General features: G+C 38.2%; 1 protein-coding gene across 1 annotated transcript; it reads right to left on the bottom strand.

Moving 5' to 3' along the window:
• Window positions 1-1,314: 1,314 nt before the first annotated feature.
• On the bottom strand, window positions 1,315-21,517 carry LOC149022971 (protein PHR1-LIKE 3-like). Its single transcript, XM_089150859.1, has 7 exons — window positions 20,846-21,517; window positions 20,491-20,685; window positions 3,242-3,318; window positions 2,770-2,824; window positions 2,389-2,470; window positions 2,227-2,296; window positions 1,315-2,124 (listed from the first exon to the last, which is right to left on the bottom strand). The coding sequence occupies exons 2-7, from the start codon at window positions 20,678-20,680 to the stop codon at window positions 1,696-1,698; spliced, it is 903 nt and encodes a 300-aa protein (XP_089006985.1). The 5' UTR covers window positions 20,681-20,685; window positions 20,846-21,517; the 3' UTR covers window positions 1,315-1,695.
• Window positions 21,518-24,398: the final 2,881 nt, after the last annotated feature.

The following is a 24,398-nucleotide window of genomic DNA, read 5'->3' as shown; positions in this document are numbered from 1 at the left end:
GTTGCCAAGCTTCAACAAACTCTCTGATCCACAGTGAATAGAAGGAGTTAATAATAACAAAAATAAAGGAGAGGGAGCACCCATAAAGCGGCAATAGAAATTTGGGAAAATTACGTGATTAGCTGCTTTTAGGTTACCCTTACAAAAATAGCCACTCAATGTTTCACTTTACAAAGCTAGCTAAAATTGAGTTTGCAATTACAAAACTAATCAAAATAGTGTTTTTTTTCACTTCTTTTGACATTTTTACCCTAAAATTGATTATATCAACATAGGGGTTAAAATGTCCAAAGGGTATAAAAAATAATGATTTTTTTCCTTTTGGACAAAATAGTGATTTTCTCGCTCGATGTAATCAATTTTAGGGGTAAAAAATATCCAAAAAGGAGAAAAATCAATATTTTGGTTAGTTTTGTAAGTGCAAAGTTAGTTTTGGCTAATTTTGTAAAGTGAAATATTGAATGGCTATTTTTGTAAGAGAAAACCTAAAAGCAGCTAATCACGTAATTTTCCCTAGAAATTGAAGCATATGGGAATTCATGTGAAATAAAGAAAATTGGAAAATGACCTCGGTGACTAGCATCTTTCACACAAGATATGATTTTTCTTCCACATTCACTGAAGAACACTAGAGTTGGCTTGGAGTTGCTCCCATAAGTGATGAGCTTCAAGAAAATCGTTTGAGGTGACACGGCCATGTTCAATGGAGACTCATAAATATCCGTGTACAAAAAAGTGATTTAATTTAAATTGAATGAACTAGAAGAGTTAAAGGCAGACCTAATATAACCTTAAAAGAAGTGGTGAGAAATGATATGCATAGCTTATCCCTTGTATCTAGCATGGCCTCAAACAAAACTAATTGAAAGGCAAAAATCCATGTAACCCACCCCATTTAGTTATGACAAGGCTTATTGTTGTTGTTGTATTGACTGCAGAACATTACTCAATCTTCACTACCAAGCATATGAGGCAGGAAGGCGTCTGTTTTCCCTTCCTTCTTTCCGGGATGTGGAGGACTTGAAAAGAAATTGAAGCACAAGTGATATCTTGAATGTGATTCAGATCACTCCAAAGAAAACTGTGAAGAAAATAAAACAAAACGAAAGGATATACTTTGGATTTCTTTCCAACCAGAATGGGAAGAAAAGCTGAGGAAAGAAAGCAGACAAGAGTACATTGATCATCTACTTTTCTGCTTTGCACTACTGTGGCTTCAGATTCAAGTCCATTATGGTAGGTGCATGCAAATCGATGAATAGCCACCTTACACAAGTATTGAAATCCATGCTAGAAAGGACCCATATTACTGGATAAAGCCATATGATCTCAAGAAAATCATTTTCTCAGCCAGGTTTTAATAATTCTCCATTAAAACTCTTTACATCAACCAGGTTAAACCAATGAGTCTCAATTTCACATCCCATGGACACTGACTAGACAGAGCTGATACATTTGAACAGTATGGACGCAGTAAAAAAAAATGATGCCTGGGTTACAATGACTACAACTTCTTGATTCAGCTACTACTAGGAATGTAAGGCTTAAATTTCAACCAAGGGGTGTCCTTTTAAGTACAAGGATCTGATTAGAGAATATACAGACGACTGGTGTTACACATGGGATAACAGATTCATCGGTCAGTTCAGTTGCCAAAAAAAGGCATAAACCAAGGAGATTGGCCCCCGTCTTTCGTCAAATACTCGTCATCATCCACTCAACATCTTCCCGCATATCGCTCTCCCACGGCAACGACTCCCCTGTGGCTGAGATTGGCCGTGATCTTTTCTTCATGGCGATAGCCATTGGAGATACTGGACTCCCAGTCGATGTCAGGCAGCTTTCAACAGAGCAGTCTCCGATTCTTGCCAGCCCATTAGAAGCAGACTTCTCTTCCAAAGCTGCAGCAATCTCAGACAGAGTTGGCATTTTTAAGGTCTCAAGTGGTACCATGCCTAGATAGTCATTGGAAACCTTGAATGCAAGTCCAGAGAGCTCTTGCCTAGCAGTTTCAACCCCACCTGATTCAAGATTCTGCTCATTGAGAGCTTTGCAGGCTTTTTCAAGTATGGATTGTAAATACTTGCTTTGTGCTTCTATCCGGATGTGGAGATGACGCTGGACCTGATGGGGAAATTGAAACAAAATGATTTAAGGTACTATCACCTAGGATTAATTGACTTAATTGAAAACCCAAAATCTATCATTGCAGGGGACAAGAATGACCTCTAGCTGTTCATGCAGCCTCCTCTGGACCTCCATTTGGAGTCTTAGTGCTTCAGTAACCTGATAACCTCTGTTAAAAATTGAAAGCAGGAAGAATATGTGATGTCAGGAGAAGCTAGAAAACTTTGGTGGCAGATATGGATCTAACTTATTTTAACATACTCATTTAATTCTTTGGCCATCAATCTTGACGAGGATGACGAGGATGATGAACCAGTCCCCTGACTTTCTGCTGCACAAGAAGCTGCAAGACCACACAGATGAGCATTTTTGACAAAGACCACAGGTTGGCTGCAACAGGCCCTTGATGGGAAATTGAAAAACCAGAGGAAGAGGCCATGTATCAGGGCAGAAAATAATGCATGCTTGACACATTCTACAAAAGAACCCACACCAATGCTATTTTACTAGTGTATTGTTACATTTCTTTTCTAGGCTCATCATTAAATACAAATGAGATGATTTAAAAAAAACTTTGAAGTAGGCAAGGTGATAGTGTAGATGAGTGAAGAAGCTTTTTATCTATTAGAAAGAGATAAATACCATCCTTCGAGTTGTCAATAAATTCCTTGCATGATTGCTTCCCCAATCGATATTTCTGCAAGATACAAGACAAAAATAAAGTATGAATAACTGCTATTTGGGAAGTACAGCAAAAAATTAGAATGCCTCTCACAATGCTTCAGAAATGGAAACAAGCAAGTTTGCCATGAATCCATGATAATGAGACAACCAAAAATAGGGCAAAAATAATGACTTCCATATCAGGGCCAGTGTTTTGAAATTTTCACATCCTGGAAGTCCATTCCAGTCAGCATCTTAGGCTATACTACTTGTAAAATACAAGAAACTGGAAAAATAAAAACCAAAACAACAATTTGAAAGGATATGGTGGAGTCCATTCTAATCAGCATCTTAGGCTACTACGAGTAAAAAATAGAAGAAACTGGAAAAGTAAAAGCCAAAACAACAATTTGGAAGGATATGGTTGTAGATATATTGTCCGGAAAAATACCTGTAGATGAGACTTCAGATGATATAGTGTGAGGCCTTTTACCCCCATTGTTCTCATAATAGTCTTTGGAGTAGCTTCTGCAAGGAAATTTTAGAAAGTATTGTCAATCAACTTAGGGTTTGCAACTCTGAAAAAAGAAAAAAAAAATACTAAGGGCTAAAGGCAATTTACAAGTCTTTGTATAGACAGCAAAAGAAGCACAGAATCTGGAAATTGCTAACCCCATGCTAGGGCACTAAAGGCATCAGTTGACTAGAAACAAATGGCCATTGACACAGGCCTGCACTTAACTTGAGGACTTTCAAAGGGCTAGTCTCAGAAATGGTAAGTAAAGCCCATCGAAGACTTTGAATACGACCTTAAGGCTGGCCAACCCATACATCTACAAGCTTGTCAGCTCTGTTGACTACAAATGCAACTTAAAGAAATTCTGGAACTTACTTACCCAGCTCATTTATGTCTTCATTCTAGAAGTAAAAGAATTGGAACATTTATCGTCGGTAGACATAACCAAAGAAAATAACTAAACAAGCAAGCATTATCCCCACTAAATGGGGTTAGCAACATGTATCATTGCCTTTCAATTAGCTCTATTCAAGGCCTAAGCCATGCATATCCTTTCTCACCACTTCTCCTATAGTTATTGATAGTCTGCCGCTAGCTCTTTAGTTCCTTCAATTTGGATTAAGGAACTTGTAAAACCCAAGAGATATGAACCATATTTATTCAGCCATAACTAATGAACCAGGAAAAACAAAGTTAAACAATTCCCTGCAGTTGGAAAGTAAGATCATGCATGCTATCCAATTCACTTCCCTCCAAATCTCATGTATTTCCAATTCCAAATGATCACTGCTTGAGGTTCTTCTTTGTAATGACTTTGTGCTTACTAAATGAAGTTAAACAGCTCTAGATCTCCATAAACTTTCCCTCACGCATAAAACAAGCCATAACTTGCCCAAATCAAGTCCAACTTCATAACCTTGAGAAAGATGGGTAACTAATTCACTTTCCAATGCTAAACTTCCGTTGTGAATTTGAAGATTCACCTACTAATGCAATTACTGAAGAAAACCAATTACTTTGCCCTTAGAAATGTTACTGTTGCACCACATGAATAACTTGGAAGTGGCAGTCACTTCCTATGTCAAATCTAGGATGCTCCTACTATATTACCTCTTCATCCTTGGAAGACCAACATTCCTAAATTTCCTACTATTATGGGTGCAGACTCCAGATGGAGAGAAAAAAAACCGAATTATTTACACATGTGAAATGTTCTGTAGACATCAGAGGGTCAGACTGTAAGATGTTGATCGTGATGCTGATAGTTAAAGATAAAGCAAGGTGCAGCCCAGAGTATCACTGGTTGCCAACCTTCAAAGTCTACCCAATGTTACGATCAAAGGAGTCACACCTTGACCCCACTGTAGGAATCTTACCTAAGCCGAGATAATGTCCTCACAAGAAAGCCACATCTCTTACTCCATGGATGCAGAGAAGCTCCTACAATTTTGCTTATAGCCATAGGCATGGAAGTTAATGCCTCTTCGATACACGTGCCTAAAATAAACAGGCTCCTGGGATTCCAAGACTAAGTGGAACTCCAATGCCTAGAAACAAACTCCTGATATAATGAAACTAACCCCAATAAATCCAGATGCTTGTTCCAAGACTTTGGGACTACAAAGAACAAATAAATTGGCCTAGGATATTGAAAGACACCTAACTAAAGACAACTAAAATCCCATCGACATTGCTTCCAATCTCTATTGCCATCTCTTTTTCCCAGAAGTCTCAATTGACCACCTTCAGAGGTTCCAAACAAGAGAAAAAAAATCTCTCCTTTGGTTTCTCAACCCCCTGCATTACACCAACCTCACTCCTTCACCTTCGAAAGACAAAACTACTTCAATTCATAGAGAACAGGGAGGAGGGGAGAAACAGACAGCCATTTTGCTGAACAAACCATCACTTCAACTTACAAGCATTCAATTTTGAACTCTTTCTACCATTTCACACCAAGCTGATGCAGTTGCCTTAACCTGGCTGGACCGACATGCACCACTTTGGAGACCCAAAACCAAGGACTGGTCCTAAACTGGTCTTCTGGTCTAACAAAGGCTTACAGTAGGTATTTCTTGCATAGTTGCTTTTCTTAGATATGGCTTTCTCTGGCAATTTCCCTATATTTGCAGTTAGTTAACTTTGATTCATAGAAAGGTTGTTTCCTTAAAATTTGTAATGCAGTACAAAAAGTTTAGAATTGATCTGAGAGTTGAAGTTGATGGTTTGAGCAAGGATGTGCCAGTGCATGAGTCACCTCTCTTTTCCTCAAACTCTGATTCTCCCCCACTTCACCTAATCTTCCCTAAACTCCCCTCCACCCCCCAAAACAACTTGGTGTGAAAATCAATCTTCAAATCCATATCCTACCCTAAACAACCTCTATCCTTCCTTCCCTGTCTCTCTCATCCCAAAACTCTTCTCTGTTACTGCTCTGAGTACCAGTACCAGTAACCAAGAATAAAACGAGGCCTCTCCTTCCTTCCCAGGCCCCTCACCCCCGACGGTTCCTCTCTGCTGCACCTCTGACCAGCTTCCACTGCAACTTCTGATCCCCCCATGACAGTGGGTTAAAAAAAAAATCCTCAAATCTCTTTCTTCCACAGTCCAGTGACCGTAATGTATGTGGGCCTGACTCGTGATTGTAATGTATGTGGGTGTGACTCTGTGTGACTGCAGGGGGAACCAGGGGGCAGCAGCCCCCGGCGGGGAACGGAGCCAACGAGTTCCCGCAAAGCGAGCGAAGGCTGAGTTTACTAGGCTGGCGATCGCTGTGTGCCGAAAATTATTTTTGTATACCTGATTTACATGGAAATTCTTCATCCGATGGCTCAGATTACTCCGAGATATGGACGGTGTATAAATATGTAACTTTCCTCCACTGTAATTGGTTTTTTCTGTTTGCAAAAATTAGTGGATTGTTTGGTGGCCATGGGTTTTCTTCCCCTTGAGGAGGTTTCCCACATTAAAATCCTTTGTGTTCTACGTTTTCCGTCTTTTGTTGTATCATTGTTCCTCGGTTTCGATCCTAACAGTGACCATCGAAGCCCTCCAATTCCTTCCAACCCCCAAAACCAACTCCCCACAGCCATTCCTTTTCCCCAAAAGCCTTAACAAGCCCCTTCAAAGATTATGACCCCAAAAAAAAATGAAAAAAAAAATCCATCCCTTTTGTTTTCCAACCTCCTAAGTTATCAACACCTCATTCCATCAACTTCAATTGACACCAAAAAAGAAAAAAAATATAGACATTGTGGGAAGTTGCTCAACTCTGGAAGATATAAGGATGTAGTCAAATACACCAATGTTGACCAAGTGAAATAAGCAACCTCGAAGCACTTAAGAGGAGGGAGGTTGAAGAAGGCAGAAAGGTAGATAGAATGATAGTATAATAATGCAGCATTAGAGAGGGTACCGACAAATAGACTAAGTAATGAACACCAATGAGAGGCTCAGCGGAGATAGTTCAAGCAACTTTAACTGCATGTCAATAGTCTTTCTACTTTGATAGCACAAGGCAATCCAAGCAAGCAAGAGCAGGTGGATCTGGTTTAGCTGCACTTGTGCCTCAGCAAGAAGGTAAGAACAGGAGAAAGACAAGACATGGAGAACAGCAAAATGAACCTACTTTTATGAGAATACCTTTCTCAGATCCTATTGTTCAACAAGGTTCCACCACGTTCAAGCAACAAGATAGCTACCAACTAAACCATGCATCAAATGTCTAGTAATAAGGAAAACCAAACAAGGAAAGATGTAGCAAGTGTAATAACAACCTCTAAAACAAGGTTTACAATCTCATTTCTTCTCTAGGTTTCGGCCAAGTTGAGACCACCGAAATCTCACTGGAACCTGGTACAAAATCTGCCAGGTTTTGGTGGTATGTTTCTCTCGTTTGTATGCATTTTTTGGGTCTGGTTCTTCTGGAGAGCCTATTTTAAGGCCTATAACCAATTTATAGAAAATACAAAACCAAAGAAATTCCTCTAGACTCGAGACTAACAGAAGCTGCTATGTCGGCCTCACTCAATCCCACTGTAAGTCCATTGGACTCCATGTGCATTGTGCTCTTATTGTGACACATAGGATGTTCACGTCATAGACTATAAGAACCCAACATAATCTAACACCGTATACATGGATGGTGCATCTCAACATATTGACGGTAACCCATCCTAGAATATGGATCACCAAACTGTGATAGTCTGATGTACGACTAATCCACCATCATATGAATCATATGGTGCCACCAGGTATGGTGGCTGGTGTGCTGGGTAGGAGAACATCTCATTAATAAACAAAGATCCAATACCGCCATATTGTGAGTGGGAGCCGTAGTCAACTCTAGAATACAATGGAGCAAGCAAGTGCTCCCCCATCCCAATCAACTGACTGTTGGTGATGTTTCCAAGTCCCCACCCCCCCTGAATTGAGGTCTATCTAGCTCAAAATGGTGATAATGGCTCAAAACTTGGGTTTCTTATTGAAACCAGATCGATATTAAGTCTCAGTTGAAACCAATGAGACTTGGTTTAAATAAGCTTTCCTTAAACTTAGCCCCCTCAAGATTTTTGACATTTCAGAATAGGACCAAATCACAAAATACCGTGAGATTCCAGTCGAGATTTGGTTGATTTCCATTTCAACCCAATGTCTCATTTCAGTGGGGTTGAGATATCTGAAATCTCGTGAAATAAATGCTCCTAATGTAAAGGGACGCTTTACAGGCAATGCTTGATCCTGTATGAATGAAAGTGCTCGTCCCATAGGAGTTGATGGATGTATGTTTGCCAAAGAGGAGTTGGAAGACTATATTGACACAGCCAAGGTGGGAGGCGTATGGAGTAACAATGTTAACTAATGGGGGGACTAGACCTACAAGACAGTCCACCATGAACTTTATGCCCAATTGTAATGGTAATACTATATACTCATCTCCGATAATTGATCTGTTGAATGGTCTGAGAACTTCTGACTTGTGTCAAAGAGACCCAGTCAGTCTTTATTTATAATAATGCAAAAGTACAATAAGAAAGAAAATTCCATATGTGAGATTATTACAAATAATACTTTCAAGGACAATTCTACCCTTTATTTTTTAGACTTACAACACTCCCCCTCAAGTTGGTGCATAGATACCTATCATGCCCAACTTGCAAGAATTGTTTTCAAAAAACCTTAGTACTTAGACTCTTAGTGAAGATATCAGCCTTCTGGGTCTCTGATGAGACAAAGAAATGTCAATCAGTCCAGACTCGTTCTCCTTAAGGAAGTGTCTGTTAACCCACTAGCTAGTGACAGTAGAATTTTATGGAAAATACGAAGCAACTAGATTTAAAGAGTACTAGGCTTTATGATTCAGCCACGTGCATATTAAATAAGCTATAAACTACTACAATAGAAATTAAACTAAACTCCTAGATCTTCCAAGAAAAAATCTCCATGCAACCTAATCTTAGGCCCCACAAACCTTCTAAGAATATTTCCACTTGAGTCAAACATGGAGCTGTAAACTTCACGTGAACAGAGCCTAGGCCTCTTTTTGGCCCTTCTAGAAGACAAACTAGGTTGATTGAGCAGGCTTAAGATGGTCCAGCTTGGTCCATTCGGTCCTAGTTTGTCTTCTTCTTTCCATTCTCTAATTCTGCAGCCCTATGACATGGGAAACCTACTTGGCACATGCACAAAATACCAGGTTCCAAAATGCTAAGACAAGAGCTCACAGGTATACAATACTTCTCCTATTCAAACATTTCTACTGGTCGATAAAAGTTTATTTACATGAAAATTTATGATCGGATTAGTTTCTATTACTAAATTATGTGCAAAATAGGGTATTTTAGACATCTAACACGTCATTGTCTGTACTCCCTATGGTCCGAAGCCAAACTCGTATCCAGACTTGGTTTTTGCAAAATCTAACTGTATCATTCTGTTCACAAGGAATAAAAGCAAGTTTCTAGCATATGACCATAAGGAATAAAATACGCTATATATCTTATCAGCAATTAGGTCAGAAATTATTAGCAATTATTTCATCAGCAATTACTTTATGTAGCGTAATAGACCATAAGGAATCAAGTACGCTTTACACCTTATTAGCAATAACTTTATCAGCAACTATGGTAAAAAAAAATTATCAGCATTTACTTCAAAATCAATTATGGTCAGAAATGATGTAACCAAGGGTTACTGGGCCAGTCTACAGGATCTGCAATTAGGGTTCAACAGTAGATTAGGGCTTCAGTGGTTCTGGTTATAGATTTTTTTTTTATGGAATTTGAACTAGACAGCAGCCAAACAAGGGTTTCTGGAGCCTGCAGCAAGGGGGGAATGGGCATAGATCCTTGCGGATGGGTTTCAGGGCTTAGGGGACGAGTTAGGGTTGCCAGTTAAATCATGTTCTGCTAGGACAAATTTGAGGTGTTTTTACTACTGTTTTGCTGTTTTCTTAAAAACAGAGAATATTCTAGGGCTTACAGTTAGATTTCGGAAGAGGAGGCTGAACTTAGGGGTTAGGGTTCCACTTGAATTCGACGGTAGAGGGGAAGGGTGAGATGGAGTTCCCAGGGGGATTCCGTTTTGGATGATTGGTTGGGGAGTCACCGCAGTTTTAAGGTTATAGGGATTGTCTAAGTACTGCAGGGTTTAGGGAAGAAGATGGGAGCTAGGAGAGGGGAAATAGAGAGGGGGGTGGGGCTGGGGAATTGGGTTGGGAAGGGGATTGGGAAGGGTATTGGGGGTTGTATTAACTTGTTTAGGAGGGGGCTGCTGACTGAAGGCTGAGTTGAAGGGGACTCTAGGGCTGCCGCAAGACTGAAGAAGATGAAGAACAAAGCTGTAATTGCAGAAACTCTCTCAATTCCCCCAAACTCAGGTCGTAGGCTAGCTTCCCACGTCTCCAAGTCTCCGAAATTGTATTAATGCTTCAACTGAATTGCTTACAATGAGGTGGGGGCTTTTTATAGCCTTCCACTTGAGGGAGTCTGGCTTTGACTCAATCTAGGACTCAAACAAGGGAATCCACTTTGGATTGGGATAAGATTGGGATTCCCCTTACAACTCAAAAACAAATTAGAAAGGAGTCTTCTAGAGATCTCCTAAATAAAAGAAACTTGCAAAAAATAAATAACCAACTTCCAAAAAGAATACTACTTGAAAATTGAATTCCAACTGGGACTCCTACTCTGACAAGGACTCTAACCACTAATCCAATTGGAAAACAAAAAGTAGATATAGGATCCTAAAAATATCCTCGAATTTACTGGACCCTTTCGATGTTCAAATGGGGGGGGGGGGGGGAAGACCATTATGCCCTTCTGAGGGGTTCAGCCAGCCCCTTGGTGCATCAATGGGGCTTGGTTTGTGGTCCAAATTTCGATGGCCTTTATGTGGGCTGGGCCTGGTTACATCAAGAAACTATTACTTAATTTAATTCCTCATAGAAGGTTTATGGTCATGCATAATTTTTGTAGAATTGTAATAAGATGACTACTGATAAAGTGTATGAAATCCATTATTGCACGTGCACACATCAATCAAATTCTCCAAATAACGCATACGCTTGGTAATTGAGTAAAGATATAACTTTAAAAGTACCATGGCTCAAAACCTGCATAACTTCAACAAGTTGATAGGTAGATTATGTTTAAGAAGTATCCGCATATATGGTAAGATGACCCAAAGACTATTCACAGGCCTCACAGTCAAACAACACAACAACAACAAGCCTAGTCCCAACTAAATGGAGTCCTTTACATAGATTCTTGCCTTCCAATCAGCTCTGTTTGACACCATACTAGATACAAGGCCTAAGCTATACATGTCCTTTCTCACCACTTCTCTTAAGGTTATCTTACGTCTGCCCATAGCTCTACTAATTCCTTCAATCCAAATGAAATCACTTCTCCATACGGGGCATTTATAGGCGCCTCCATTGAACATGGTCATACCACCTCAAATGACTTTCTCATAGTTTATCACTTATCCCTTGACATATGACTAAATGAGCTGGCTTCCTCAGTGTAGAGTTTGGTTGAGTAATGGTGTAATAGTTCTGAGATTCAAGGCTAACCATTGGATCTCTTTCACTCTCCCTTTTTTTCAATTAAAATTCTACAAGGGTTCTTCAATATTGTGGGGCAGGAGTTGGAGATAGGGTATGGGTTCAAACTTCCAATGATTGACAGAACTGTTCTCACTTGTCGACAATTGATTCAAATAAAACCTAAAACTAGTGCTACCCTTTCATATCGGTAATCATATGATTTGGAGGTTGATTATGTGGGCACCAGAACTAACATAGCATCTGGTGTCATTTGAACCATCTAGTCCCGTCTCCCATACCCTTCATTCATCTTTTGTGACTTCTGAAAAGGAAAACAGTTGTTTGGTCACCAGTGAAGTGGTTACACGGCACCCATTTCCCCCTCACACTTTTTTTTTGGGGGGGTAAAACATTTCCCCCTCACACATGAATGGCCTTATTGCCCTGTTGATTTAACTTTATGTGATTTTTTTCCGTTGAAAGAATCGTTTTTTAAGTCTATTTCATGACCCCTATAAAAGCTATGAGCAAAAAAAAAATCTCTATGCACAAGCATTATGATTGGCCTCAAATGGAGTGGTATGTCATGTGAAGGGAAGTGAGTATAGCACCAGCAGGTTTACAAACAACACTCTCTCCCCTTTTCCATTTTAATCTTGTTAGTCTTCTAACCATCTCGCTTTGTTGGTAACTTGGTGCTGGCCTTGTTTAAGTTCAAGTTCGATTCTATTATGTCTGCAATGCTGAAATGAGGCCATGCGAATGTGTGCACATTTCAAACCTTCTGATAGGGACAACTCAAACAAGGGCTTTAATTGATGTGGTTCACGTCTCTGAAAATCCTTTATTTCTTCTTTCACTACAGAACACTAGGAAATCCAAAACCCTCAAGCTTTCTAGCTAAAGTTCAACCCTAGAAGTCTTCCCATCACTATTCATTACTGCCACTACCACCATTACTTTCTCCACTTAAAATAAAGAGATTTCTCACCAATAAACAACAACAAACCTACCAATGAATGGTTTGAAGATACAATTCATAAAGCGGATAAAGGTACTTCGAGTATTAGAAAGGCTGAATGACATCACCATCCATTCATTAAGGCCATCCCTTGTTTTTAATGCAGTTTCCATTCATCTCCAGCCCTCAACCGTATTTGATGGTATCCACTTTAAAGAACGATGTTGAAAAAAAATTGTAGCACCATGAAGTTGATCAAAAAGATCATCAAGTCAAGGAATGGGAAAGCATTATTTGGAAGTGATTTTGTTCACCACACTACTATCAATTCACATCTGCCATGACCCATCTTTCTTTGGCACACTAAATGCAGGTACAACACATGGATTCATACTTTCCCTCACCGTCCCTTTGGCCATGAGTTAATATAATTGCCTCTGAAGCTCCTCATGCTCCTTAGGACTTATTCCATAGGCTGCTTGTTAGGAATGATAACTCCCAAGACAAAATCAATACAATGTTGAATGTCTCTTATTGGTGGAGATCTAGGAGAAATTTCTTCCAGGACAACATCTTTGAATTCTTTGAGGAGAGATTCTACTTGGGTTGGGATGCTAAATTTCTCTCCATTTTCTTCTAGCACCACAAGAGCATAAGCCTCCATGAATTCCTCCGAGACTATCAACTTCAGATTTAGTGAGTAAATTGTTTCCCTCCCCATTTGATGGTTTAGGAATTCTCCAACATTTTGAAGGGACCCAAGGTGACCATGATTCCATCGTTCACAAAAGTATTATGTATTCTTGAACCCATCATGATTAGTCCTTCAATCATATTGCCAAGGCCTCCCAAGAAGCACATGGCACGCATCTATGGGTACAACATCACACCACACTTCATCCTTGTATTTTTTTTCCCAATTGAAAGTTGAACAAGACATCTTTTATCTACCCTTACCTCATTACCTTTGCGAAGCCAAGAGCTTGTAAAGTTGAGGGTGTTTCTCTGTCTTGAGTTGCAATTTGTCCACTATTGCTGTTGCCACAACATTTTCACAGCTTCCTCCATCAATGATGACATCACACACCTTGCCATAAGATGTGCATCTAGTGTGAAAAATATAACTGCGGAGCCATGCATCTTCTTCAATAGAAGTGGAATTCAAAATTCAGCAGAGGATAAGAGACTCCCCTTCATCTCCATAAGACAACTCCATCACTTTGTTCCAAGTCTTCATTAGAGTTAGATGGTCCTCACTCTTCTCTTCTTCAAGTTCTTACCTCTACTAAAAAGAAAATCTTCCGATTTGGACATTCGAAGGCAATATGCCTGAACCCTTGGCATTTGAAACCCTTGACTGATTTTGAAGAAATAGGGCAGCTAGAATTTAAAGCTCCATCATTCTTAGGAAATGGTATTGAAGGGGCTGCCTTACTCTTAGTAGAAGAAGCTACTACATTGAGTCTTTGAGTTGTGTTTCCAACTCAAGGACAAGTTGGAAAACATCATTAAGAGTCCAATAAGGTTGGAGTCAAATAACATTACTAAATTCAGGCTGAAGTCCACCAAGAAAGTGAGCAACGGTTTGCTCCTCTGGTTTGGCAATATCACACCTGTTAAGAACTTTCTCTTCAATTTCTTTCTTCATTTTCTCTCAAGTTATGATTCGACTTCTTTCTTCATGAGCTCTTTGCTTCTTCAAGTGCTCCCACCAAATAGAAGCATGTTTTTTTTAAGTTTGATGGCAACAAGCTTCACTTTTCGATCATTGGGTATGTCTTTGTAATCAAAGATTCTTTCAACGGTGTGTAGCCAATGCCAATCCATAAAATCTTAAGGATGCATCTTTCCTTCAAATTCTGGAATATCAACTTTCAAAAGGAATCTTGCCGATCATTATCATGTCTTTGACAATGACGTCATCCATCACTCAACTGTGACTTCAGATGTCAGCAAAGGGGCTAATAGACTCTTCATCAGAGTGGTTATCTTCTGAATTATGATGCAAATCATCATATTCCAAAAGTTCAAAGCATTACAAACGCTCCTAGAGTTGTTGCACCTATCTCCTAAAATCGTTTACCTCCACATCTCGTAGGTTCTTTCTAAAGCCGTAGGAGAATCAACATTTAGTCCATGTTTATGACAACCTAGCCATTGAACCTTGATCTCTAATACCAAACTTGACTCCAAAAAGATTAGAGAAGTAGGAGGTAACACAAGTGAATACTCAAGATAGGACAATCGCCCCCCAAAGAAAATCCACCTAAGGGATAAGAGCAAAACTAGAAGAACTCCTCCTTCTAAAGCCAAAGGCCAAACTCAATTTTCATTCCAATAACTTATCAAATTCATTCACAATAGGGAGCTTAAAAGAGAAGTACATTGGAACATTCCCCCCATGATTAGGCAATTTCAAGAAATCCTTGAAAATGAAAACCTAGTTTGACTAGCTAACTTCCCTATTATAATAAAGACTCTTTTGAAACTATAGAATTACATTTACAAGACCTTGAAAGTATGAAGAGGTAGTTGGTTGAGTTTTCAAAGGTAGACTAGTTCCAATGTGGCTGGAAGTGGAGAAGTGGCCTTGAGATAGAGTAGAGCTAGGAATCCCTTAGAGCTACGTAGACTGGACCACTTTCGTCAAAATGGCGATAACTCCCACTAGGAAAAAGCAAATGACTCACTGTTTGTTACGTTGGAAATAGACTTCCAGATCTGTCCATCCGTCTAAAAATCTCATTCTAATTACTTCTAGATTCGCACAGGTTTTAACTCAAAGTTGACCCAAAAGTAGAGACTGTGCAGTCATTATTGTTTCAAGATTTTTTTTCAAGGTTGTGGGCGTAGTGGACTACTTTGTTGGGCCAAAGAATTGCAGATTTGATTTCGAGGCCAGTTTCAACATGGACAAAAACCGAAATTTCCAGGTTTCGACTAAAATTTCAGTGGAGACTTGGTATTCCGAGCAAGGCTTCGGGGGCTTATGTCGCCTCCATTTAAATTGATTTCTTGCCTCATTCCTATTTAAAGCATAATAAACACAATGAAACTAGTAGCTTGCCAAAAACTCCACTGAAAAGTTACCATTCAAGTATTTAAATAAATGACCGGTTACAAGAAGTACAAACTATATTGTATACAGGCATAGAATCATTAGCATACATGAATTGTTTGATAAAATAATTACATATATGACAAGTCAAACAAAATACAACGACAAACTAGTAACTACAATGCCTGCGACTTCAATTCCATATTGAGTGCCTGCCTAGAACCGGTGGACCTATCCCATGTGTATAGTAGTACTCCGAGTACTATATGAAAGTTGCCCATGACATTTTGCCCATAAAGTTATCCATGAACTGAGACAATGCATTTTTATGGGTGGAATCATCCAAATAATGTAGAATTCTCATCGAGTGAACTTTTTCCCCCAAGTTTCCACAAGTTTTGACAAATGAGTTATTGATTTAAGGTGAAATAGAGGTTGAAATCACAAAACCTAGCCAAAATTTTGGTTTAGGGGTCAAAACTTAAAAGGTGAAACCTAGCAAAAGATGTCGAAACGTGCAAAATCTCGCAGGTTTTGACAGGTTTCAACCATTTTGTTGGAAATTTTGACCGTTTCAGTTAAAACCTGGTACTTTTTCGATTCCACCGAAACTTCGGTGGTTTCAACAGAAATTTGTACCATGGTTGGGCCTTAGGAAATGCTCTGGAATCGATGTAGCTTTGGATGCAATGGAATTTCAAAAAAGCTTCCGTACAGTGAGACTTCAGCACATGCTAAGAGAAGGTAATAGCATTGTAAACAAATTGGCTACAAAAGCAACCAAGACTCAAGTTTTTTGTTTTACACCAACACCCCACCCCCTTTTATCTACAGCAAACTGTATTTGATAACTCTAGATGTTATTACCAAAGAAGTTTTATTTTTCAATAAATTACTTCCCAACCAAAAATATAAATAAAAGTAGTGTTTATCCAATTGAACAATCTATTATATAGATGAGACACAAGAAGGGATTAATACCAAGTTAAAATCATGGAGAGAAACTTTGGGATCAAAAGGCTTTAAACTAAGTAGAACGAAAATGGAATATCTAGTTTGCAACTTAGGTCTTGATCCGGCGTATGATGAGCAGGTGAAACTTGATGAGAAGGAGATTCCTCAAAGTGATTGCTTTAGGTATCTTGGCTCAATCATAATCAAAAATAAATAAAAAATAAATAAAAAGTTGAGATGATGTTTACCAAAGAAAATAGGGTGGATGAAGTAGAGAGGTGTGTCAAGGATCTTGTGTAATCAATGTATTCCTTTAAAACTGAAAGAAAAATTATATAGGTCTATTGTACAACCAGCTATAATATACGGTGCAAAGTGTTGGGTTGTTAAAGAGCATCATATAGATAAATTCATTGTAGCTTAAATGAGGATGTTAAGATGGATGAGTGGCAAAACTAGGAAGGATAAGATAGAGAATGATCATATTAGAATTGGTCTTGGAAAATAGAAGAAATTTTGGTCGAAATTTCGACCGAAATGCCAGCATTTTTGAAAATCGAAACGAAATTCCAATTATTTCAAAAAAAATTGAGGTTTCGACCTAAATTTCAGAGATGTCAACCATTTTGGAGGTTTCGACCATTTCAACATTCCAACTTGTTTTTCCTCGGTTTTGGTTGATTTCTATCCCATTTTCACCTAATTTCCACAACTCATTTGCCTTCAAGCAACTCTTTTGTTCATCTTTTGCCTCCAAACACCTCCTAAGCCACAACAACTACAAAGGAAACTTCGGCAGCAATAAAATGTGAAGCATGAGTCATACCCAACAGTTCCAAACTTCCCTTTTTTTTTTTTTTTTTTTTTTGTTCATGCTTGTATTGCCTTGAAATTAGTATATGTTTAGCCTAGAACTATGATATATGATTGTGTTTTGTTAAACTTATTTTTTTATTATTTTCTACCTTTCTTTCATTTTTTATTTTAATAATTATTTTCTAAATTATGTATTTTGAGAAAATACATATGTATATATGATATATGGGCTTCAACTTAACATATGTCAGACAACATCACTTGATCTAATTGGGCATTTTATTTTGTTGATTTGTTGTATATGTAACCATTCTATCAAACAATTTATGTATGTTGATGATTCTATGCTTGTATATAATACAATTTGTACTCGTCGAAACCAGTCATTTGATAGTATACTTGAATGATAAATTTTCAATGGTTTTTTTTTTTGGGGACAAAATACTAGTTCCATTGTGTTTATTATGCTTTAAATAGGTAGGAGACAAGAAATCATATGAAATGGACGTCATATAAGGCTCAAAACCTAGGGTCGAAATTTCAAAAAAAAATCATATGTTCACGTTCAACAGAGGCCTGTAAAAAATGCCCCTGTATGGAGAAGTGATTAATCCATATTGAAGGAATTAAAAGAGCCAGGGAAAGACCTAAAATGACTTTAAGAGAAGTGGTGAGAAAGGATATGCATAGTTTAGGCCTTGTATCTAGTATGGCCTTAAACATAGCTGATTGGAAGGCAAGAATCCATGTAACCGACCCGTTTAGTTAGGACAAAGGCTTATTGGTTGTTATTGTTGTTGTTGTAGGAAACACTAAACATCAAATGAGAGATTAATAGAAGCTTTATATCAAAGAGGGATTGAAGAAGAAAGAAAGAACAAAGAAGGCAAGAATTTATGAATTCAAAGGATTCAGATCCAGAGAGTTTGGACATAGTAAGGGAGAAAGAAACACAATCCAGGTGGACTTCACGGGTGAGAAACAGCACAGCACATGTGATACGTTCAAGGTTTTTCTCTAATTTTAGGAGCCCTAGAGAACATGGTTCAAATTTCGACAGAATGGGCCAATATTTCAAATAAAATTTGGTTTCACAAGAAACTGAGACCAAACTATGCATTAGTTTTTAGAAGTCCCAAGTTCCGACAGTATTTCAGAAATTTTGGTAGTTTTGATCAATATTTCGGAAATTTTAGTAGTTTCGGCCAATAAATGCCAAGTTATGACCAATTTCAACCAATCCAATTTTAGCATTTTTGACAAGTTTTTAGGATTTCAACCAGCCCATCACATAAGGAGTTTTACTCCCTAAAAGTCCCTGGTTTCAACGAATCTCGGCAGTATCTCGATTTCTGGCTAGTCAAAACCAGCCTCTAAATCATGATCTTGCTAGAGCAGCTCGAGTTTTTTGTTTACCCATAAGACAAGTAGAATCTGGGCTAAGAGATCGATTTCGCCGTATCTGCTTATTCTGATCATGATTCCACTTGGTAATGAGTTGATGATAAAAATATTGAGAGCAGAACGAGTAGAAGTATGCAAAAGCTAATGCTGATGGCTAAGAGATATTTGAAATTGAAAGACACAGTGAAATGAATAGTAGCAAACTCCAGCTCAAAAGGAAGTTATCTAATTCCTGCTTATGAAAGAAGAATATCTGATTCTTTGGAAACCACCATCTCCTCGAAATGTTTCTTCATTATCTTTTCTTGCACCTGCACCTCAAAAGCAATAGAGATCAAATTGTTTTGAGAATCAGAGATCCAATATAGTCAGCAGTTGCAGAACATTCCACTATAATTCTTCTTTGCTATGTATAATACTGTTTCCACCGCTGTAAGATATATGCACAGTTAAGGATTTCACCAATTCAGCTTTCTATTAGTAATGTTTGATTATAAGGGGAAAAAATGACAGCAAGCTTGATGAAAGGAGAAAGTCAAACACTCCGGTGAAATTATCAGAAAAGGGATTTGGGAAGGGAAGTGCTGAAGGAAGGATACTTCAGCTCTGGGTTGACAATATGTAAATTTAAAATATATAATTACATAAGTGTAAAAGAACAAAAAGAAAAACAACAACAAGCAGAAGCAGCCTTGTTCCAACTAAATGGGGTCCGCTACATGGACTCTTGCCTTCTAACCCGCTCTATTTGAGGTCATACTAGATACAAGGCCTAGCTATGCATATCCTTTCTCACTATTTCTCTTATCCTTTCTCACCACTTCTTCTAAGATTATCTTAGGTCTGCCCCTAGTTCTTCTAATTACTTCAATCTAGACTAAATCGCTCCTCCACACGGGCATTTGCAAGCCTCTATTGAACATGTATGTGCCAGCTCAAACGACTTTCTTGTATTTACGAGCCAAGCACCCAAACTTTCATTTTACACCATTAGATTTTTATTACCACACAGCACCCTGCTAAAACAAAAATTCCAACAGAGAAGCATAGTCATCATTCTAATACAACTATCAGATAGAATCTTGTTATAAAACAGTATAAGCACTGTTGAGACTGTTTCTTTCTAAGTATAGGGGAGTACTAGGATTTGCCTCATGGCATGATCACGAGCATAATTACATAGTATTGTACAGCAATATGTTCTTCTAATACAGCCACCAGACAGAAACTTGCTCTGTTCCATCTGCAGGTTGACTAGTAGCAGTTCTCACCAAAGCATTTGTCATTTCAGTTATAGTTATTCTGTACTCCAGCAACCCAAAACTCAGTAACGGAACTCCCATAAGCATCTATATGATTTCTCAGCAACCCATTGTGTATTTACATTGAAAGAAAATTTGAGAGATGAGATAAACCTAAGAACAAGCCTAAGTAGATAAACAAATTGAACGGGAAAATAGACAGAAAAAAAGTTTCCGGATCACCCAAGTACTAAATCCACACGAAACCAACCCACTCCCTCGACCAAAAAAGCCCCCACAAAAGAAAATGAGGATGGTTAAGTTCTGAGATCAACCACAGTGGCACAACAGGGATGAAGAACAAGTAAGGAGGAGACAGCATCGTTTAACACCCTAAAATAGAAAACTAAAGAAATTTAAAGACCCACAATCTCCACAGGATTCTGTCACAGCAAATCGACAATGTTTGTGTTAATCTTCGCTTGAGACACATATTCATCCCAGGTAAGCAACGGGATGTGCGGTGAAGATACCCCCACCACTAGCATATACCTAAAATCAGTGGACAAAATTTAATGACAGAAACTGAAAGCGCAACAATGTGAAAAGTGGCAGAAGAACTGGTGATTAAAACCCCCCAAGACAAATAGAAATAGTCAGCCAATTTAAACTGTAGATAAAATAAAAATGAAGAATACTCACTGTCAGGGCCACCCAACTGAGTAACCGCATCAACGAATCTCTCATGGAGCTCAGCAGTCCATCTTAATCGAGGCTTTGGATCGGAAGTAAGAACTAAACAAGCATCACCAGGGAGATTTGTGCCTTCGAGAGATCCAGGCAAACCCTCATGTCCGACGCTACCATCGATCAGATGGATCCCAGAGTACATTTTTCCTGAAAGCACCACAAACAAAGATCAGGCGAAGAAGAAACAACTCAACATGCAAATACTCGTTTTTTTTTTTTTTCTTTTTTCTTTTCTTTTCTTTTTCAACTAAAAGCAGGAAAGGAAGAGAGAAAGTTCTCCAAGCACACGAACTAGAAACAAACCCACCTGGGTTCCAGGGCTGAACAGCCCTGAAAATCTTCAAAGCCAGAAAGTAATCAATGCGTCAAAAGGTTTATAAATCCAAAAAGTAGAAAGAAGAAGGGCATGCATGTAAGGAGAGAAAGCGATGTGTTGGGTCTTTGTGGGTAATGATACTAAACAAAGATGAACACATGAACTGGCTGTAGTCTGGGCCTCTGGCTGGCAAGTTTTCCTTTCTCTTGTTCTTTTATTGAGAGCTAAATAAGCCAACAGCAACTCCCTATTACCCAGTACAAATAGTAGGGTGAGAGAGCACTGTACAAAGGACAAAGACCCACCACAGCCCACATCACAGCTACCAAGCAAGCACAACACCTATTATTTACTTTGCCACTTCCTTTCCCAGATCTTTCTCTGTCAATTTGCTATTCTCTTTGCTGATGGGTGTGAGGTTGGATAAGGAAGGATGACACAGCCCATCCAAGGGATTGGGTACCGTGAGGTCTACACAACAGGGGCGGCTTGTAAGGGACCCACCATTTGCATAAACTACTAGCAAAAAATTAAAGAGACAATGAGAGATTTTAGGTAAGGTGTCTTTCAAATGTAAGGGGAGCTAAAGCTTCCTTTTTTTTCTGGTTTTACTGTTTCTGGTTCCTAAAAGCTTTTCTAGGAATACCCTGAAAACTACAGAACCTCATGTAGTCATGTTCTCCTGCGTTTTCTTATTGAAGAATGAATTGTAATATAATAGAACACATCAAAGTAGAGTATTAGATCATTATAGGTTGAAACCAGTGATCCAATCCTGAAAGTCTAGTTATTCTCACAAACAGAGGAACATAGTCAATATTGTCTGCGTATGTTTGTCTTGTTATTATCTTCCACCCCACTATTCTCTCCTTCTTTGATCAATCATGTTTGTTACAGAGTTCAAATCATCTTCAAATAATAGTTGATGGTCAAATTGATTGAACTATATTATATTAGATGCCAGCAAGCATGTGATTAATCTCATATTTATGCATGGAATGTATGAATTATTGTTGCTTTGATCATGTTGGGTCTATTTTATTATTGATAACATCAAAAAAAATATACAAATGAATTCCCTAAGGGGAGTGGTTTGCTCAGAGTTTACGTCGATCACTATCTTATGACCTTATAAATGTCAAATTATGCAAGTAGTCCTCTGGAGATTTTTTTTTTTTTTTTTAAACAAAAAAACTATAATCAACAATCATAGTAAACAAATCAATATGTGGTCCTAAGTTCTATTTTTATATCTTTTTTTTTTTTGTGGGATATTTTTATATCCATGTTAGTTTATATCTTACGGAAGAAAAAAAATCCACATTAATTTAAAGACATTGTTTTTTTATGAAATATCTATCAATAGAGCAGTATTCCATCATTTTAAAAAAGACTCTTTCATAATTCAAACATCATTTGGTGAAAGTCTATATGATCCAAACTATTTATACATCAAACAAAACTTTCTTTAACCTACATGTCCATCTTTTTTTCTTTTTGTAGCAAAAAAAAGGAGATGCAGTAGTGACGACATTGTCCTCCGCCACGCGATGTTCAGACTTTCGAGTTCAACCTCTGCAAGCATTAGTCCTGTCAACTTTCTTTGTCTTATGTTATACGAGAAAGAACATCTATAAAGTGCTTGTGGTGCTCTGTCCTTGCACTGGACATATGGGTGTGAACTTTTTTAAAAACGAATTTCAACACCACCCCTAAGTGACCCCCTAAAAGAATGATTTGGATGCAATCTGATATCAACATTTCTCGTTCTATATGATTCTTTATCAAATAAACAGATCCTTAAGGTGTCAAAATTTAGTAACATTTTTTCTTAAGTTAGGTTTTCTACCACACATGTACAAGTGAGATAAGATCTCGAGCATCCAAAGAGTATAGATCATACATCTCTAAAGGGTCCTTCATACTCCCCAATGAAAGGTAGGGATTTGTTCCCACCTAGCTATTTCAATGTGGGGAGAGAATATGATTCTTCGTTGCATTCTTTTGTTTGACTTGTTTTTTGAAAATATATAAGATAATTATTGAAACGATTGACAATTCTATCACGATATAATAATTAGTCACTTTCAAATTGAATCACTAGTGATTTAGATGAATATGATTTTTTTTTTTTTGTTAACAAACACAAATATGCTAAAGAAAGACTATGATTTGCTAAGAAGGGTTAATAAAATAAACCTAACATAGCATCTCCATGACCACTATAAAAGCTTATTTTTTTTTTTGGTCGTTGATGTTGAGTTGAGTGGTTGAAGCCCTATCAAATAAAATCACATTTGTGATGACGTAATCCTAGAACAAAGTATGTATAAACAATAAGACAAGAATATCAATATGAGAACTATTGATTTTTCTTTTTTGGGTCAAAAAGAGAACAATATATTAATTGAATTTTCTATCACTTCATTTCATTGTATATGTCATTTTTTGATTTTTTTTTTATTATTTATTTACATCTCATTTGGGAGAGCATCCTTCATTTTTAATGGGTTGTCTCTCACTATTTATTTTGTGTATTTGAAAATTATACACGACAACAACGAAGAAAATAGTATCGAAGTCTTTCATATGCTCGAATTTCCATTGAAAACTGCTTTAATAGAGGCTGTTAACAACAAATGTCTCACCTTAAGTAGAATCAGAATACCAATCTCTTCCTGATATCCTTTAGTGTTCTCATTCCCCACCCGGTTTATATCAAAAGGGTTTTGTTAGCATAGAAGTTATTTCTCATTTACTCTTAAAGATGTCAGTGTTGTAGTCAACTCTCCAGCCTGGAAGTCCTTGCTTATGGCATGTAAGACAGTCAGTCATTTTTTCGTCCGTTGCCAATGGAAGTATTGTTCTTCATTGCTTCAACACTTCATAAATTAGAAACAGAAGATCATATAATTATGAATTGTGCATTTGCAAGAGCTGTTTGGTTTGGGTCAGATTTCTCATATATCCCTCCATTATTGAACCCTGAGTTTACTAAGTTTGTGTCAGATTGGTTAAAATTGGATAGTGAAGGTCAAAAGAAAGGGCACCGAGCTGGTTTAGCCGCACTAATTTGTTGGAACTTATGGCTGTCTCGTAATGATCTCATCTTCAATGGAGTGAATTCGACACCATCCAGTGTTCCAAAGGCTCTCGCCAATTTGAAGATCTTGAGTCCCGCTCTTCGGTTAAGCCTTCGATATTGGGTGCGAGAAAGGAAAAAGAAGGAAGTAAGGTGGCTAAGCCTTGAGTGGGGTGTAAACCGAATTCGATGCAGCTAAGGTAGGATCAAAAGGGGGACCGGGGTTTATCAAGCGGTGGCGGTGCTACGAGCCACCGAGGGCTGAAGGAGAAGCCAGCGCAAGAGAAGGATTACCGGGGGCGAGGGGTCGAGATGATTGAAGCGAGATCGATGTTTGCAACTACAATGTTCTTGAAGACAAGATTCAAACCCCGGTGTGGACAATTGAAATGGGATATTAAGACAGCAGAAACTTTGTAGGTTGCAAATTTCTTTTTTCTCCAAGGGAGACTAACGATAGCG

This window comes from Hakea prostrata, chromosome 3 (genome assembly GCF_041222555.1).
Source record: "Hakea prostrata isolate BN-2017 chromosome 3, UWA_Hpros_2, whole genome shotgun sequence".
In the NCBI taxonomy this organism is placed as follows: Eukaryota; Viridiplantae; Streptophyta; class Magnoliopsida; order Proteales; family Proteaceae; genus Hakea; species Hakea prostrata.
This window is presented reverse-complemented; position numbering and strand designations above follow the sequence as displayed.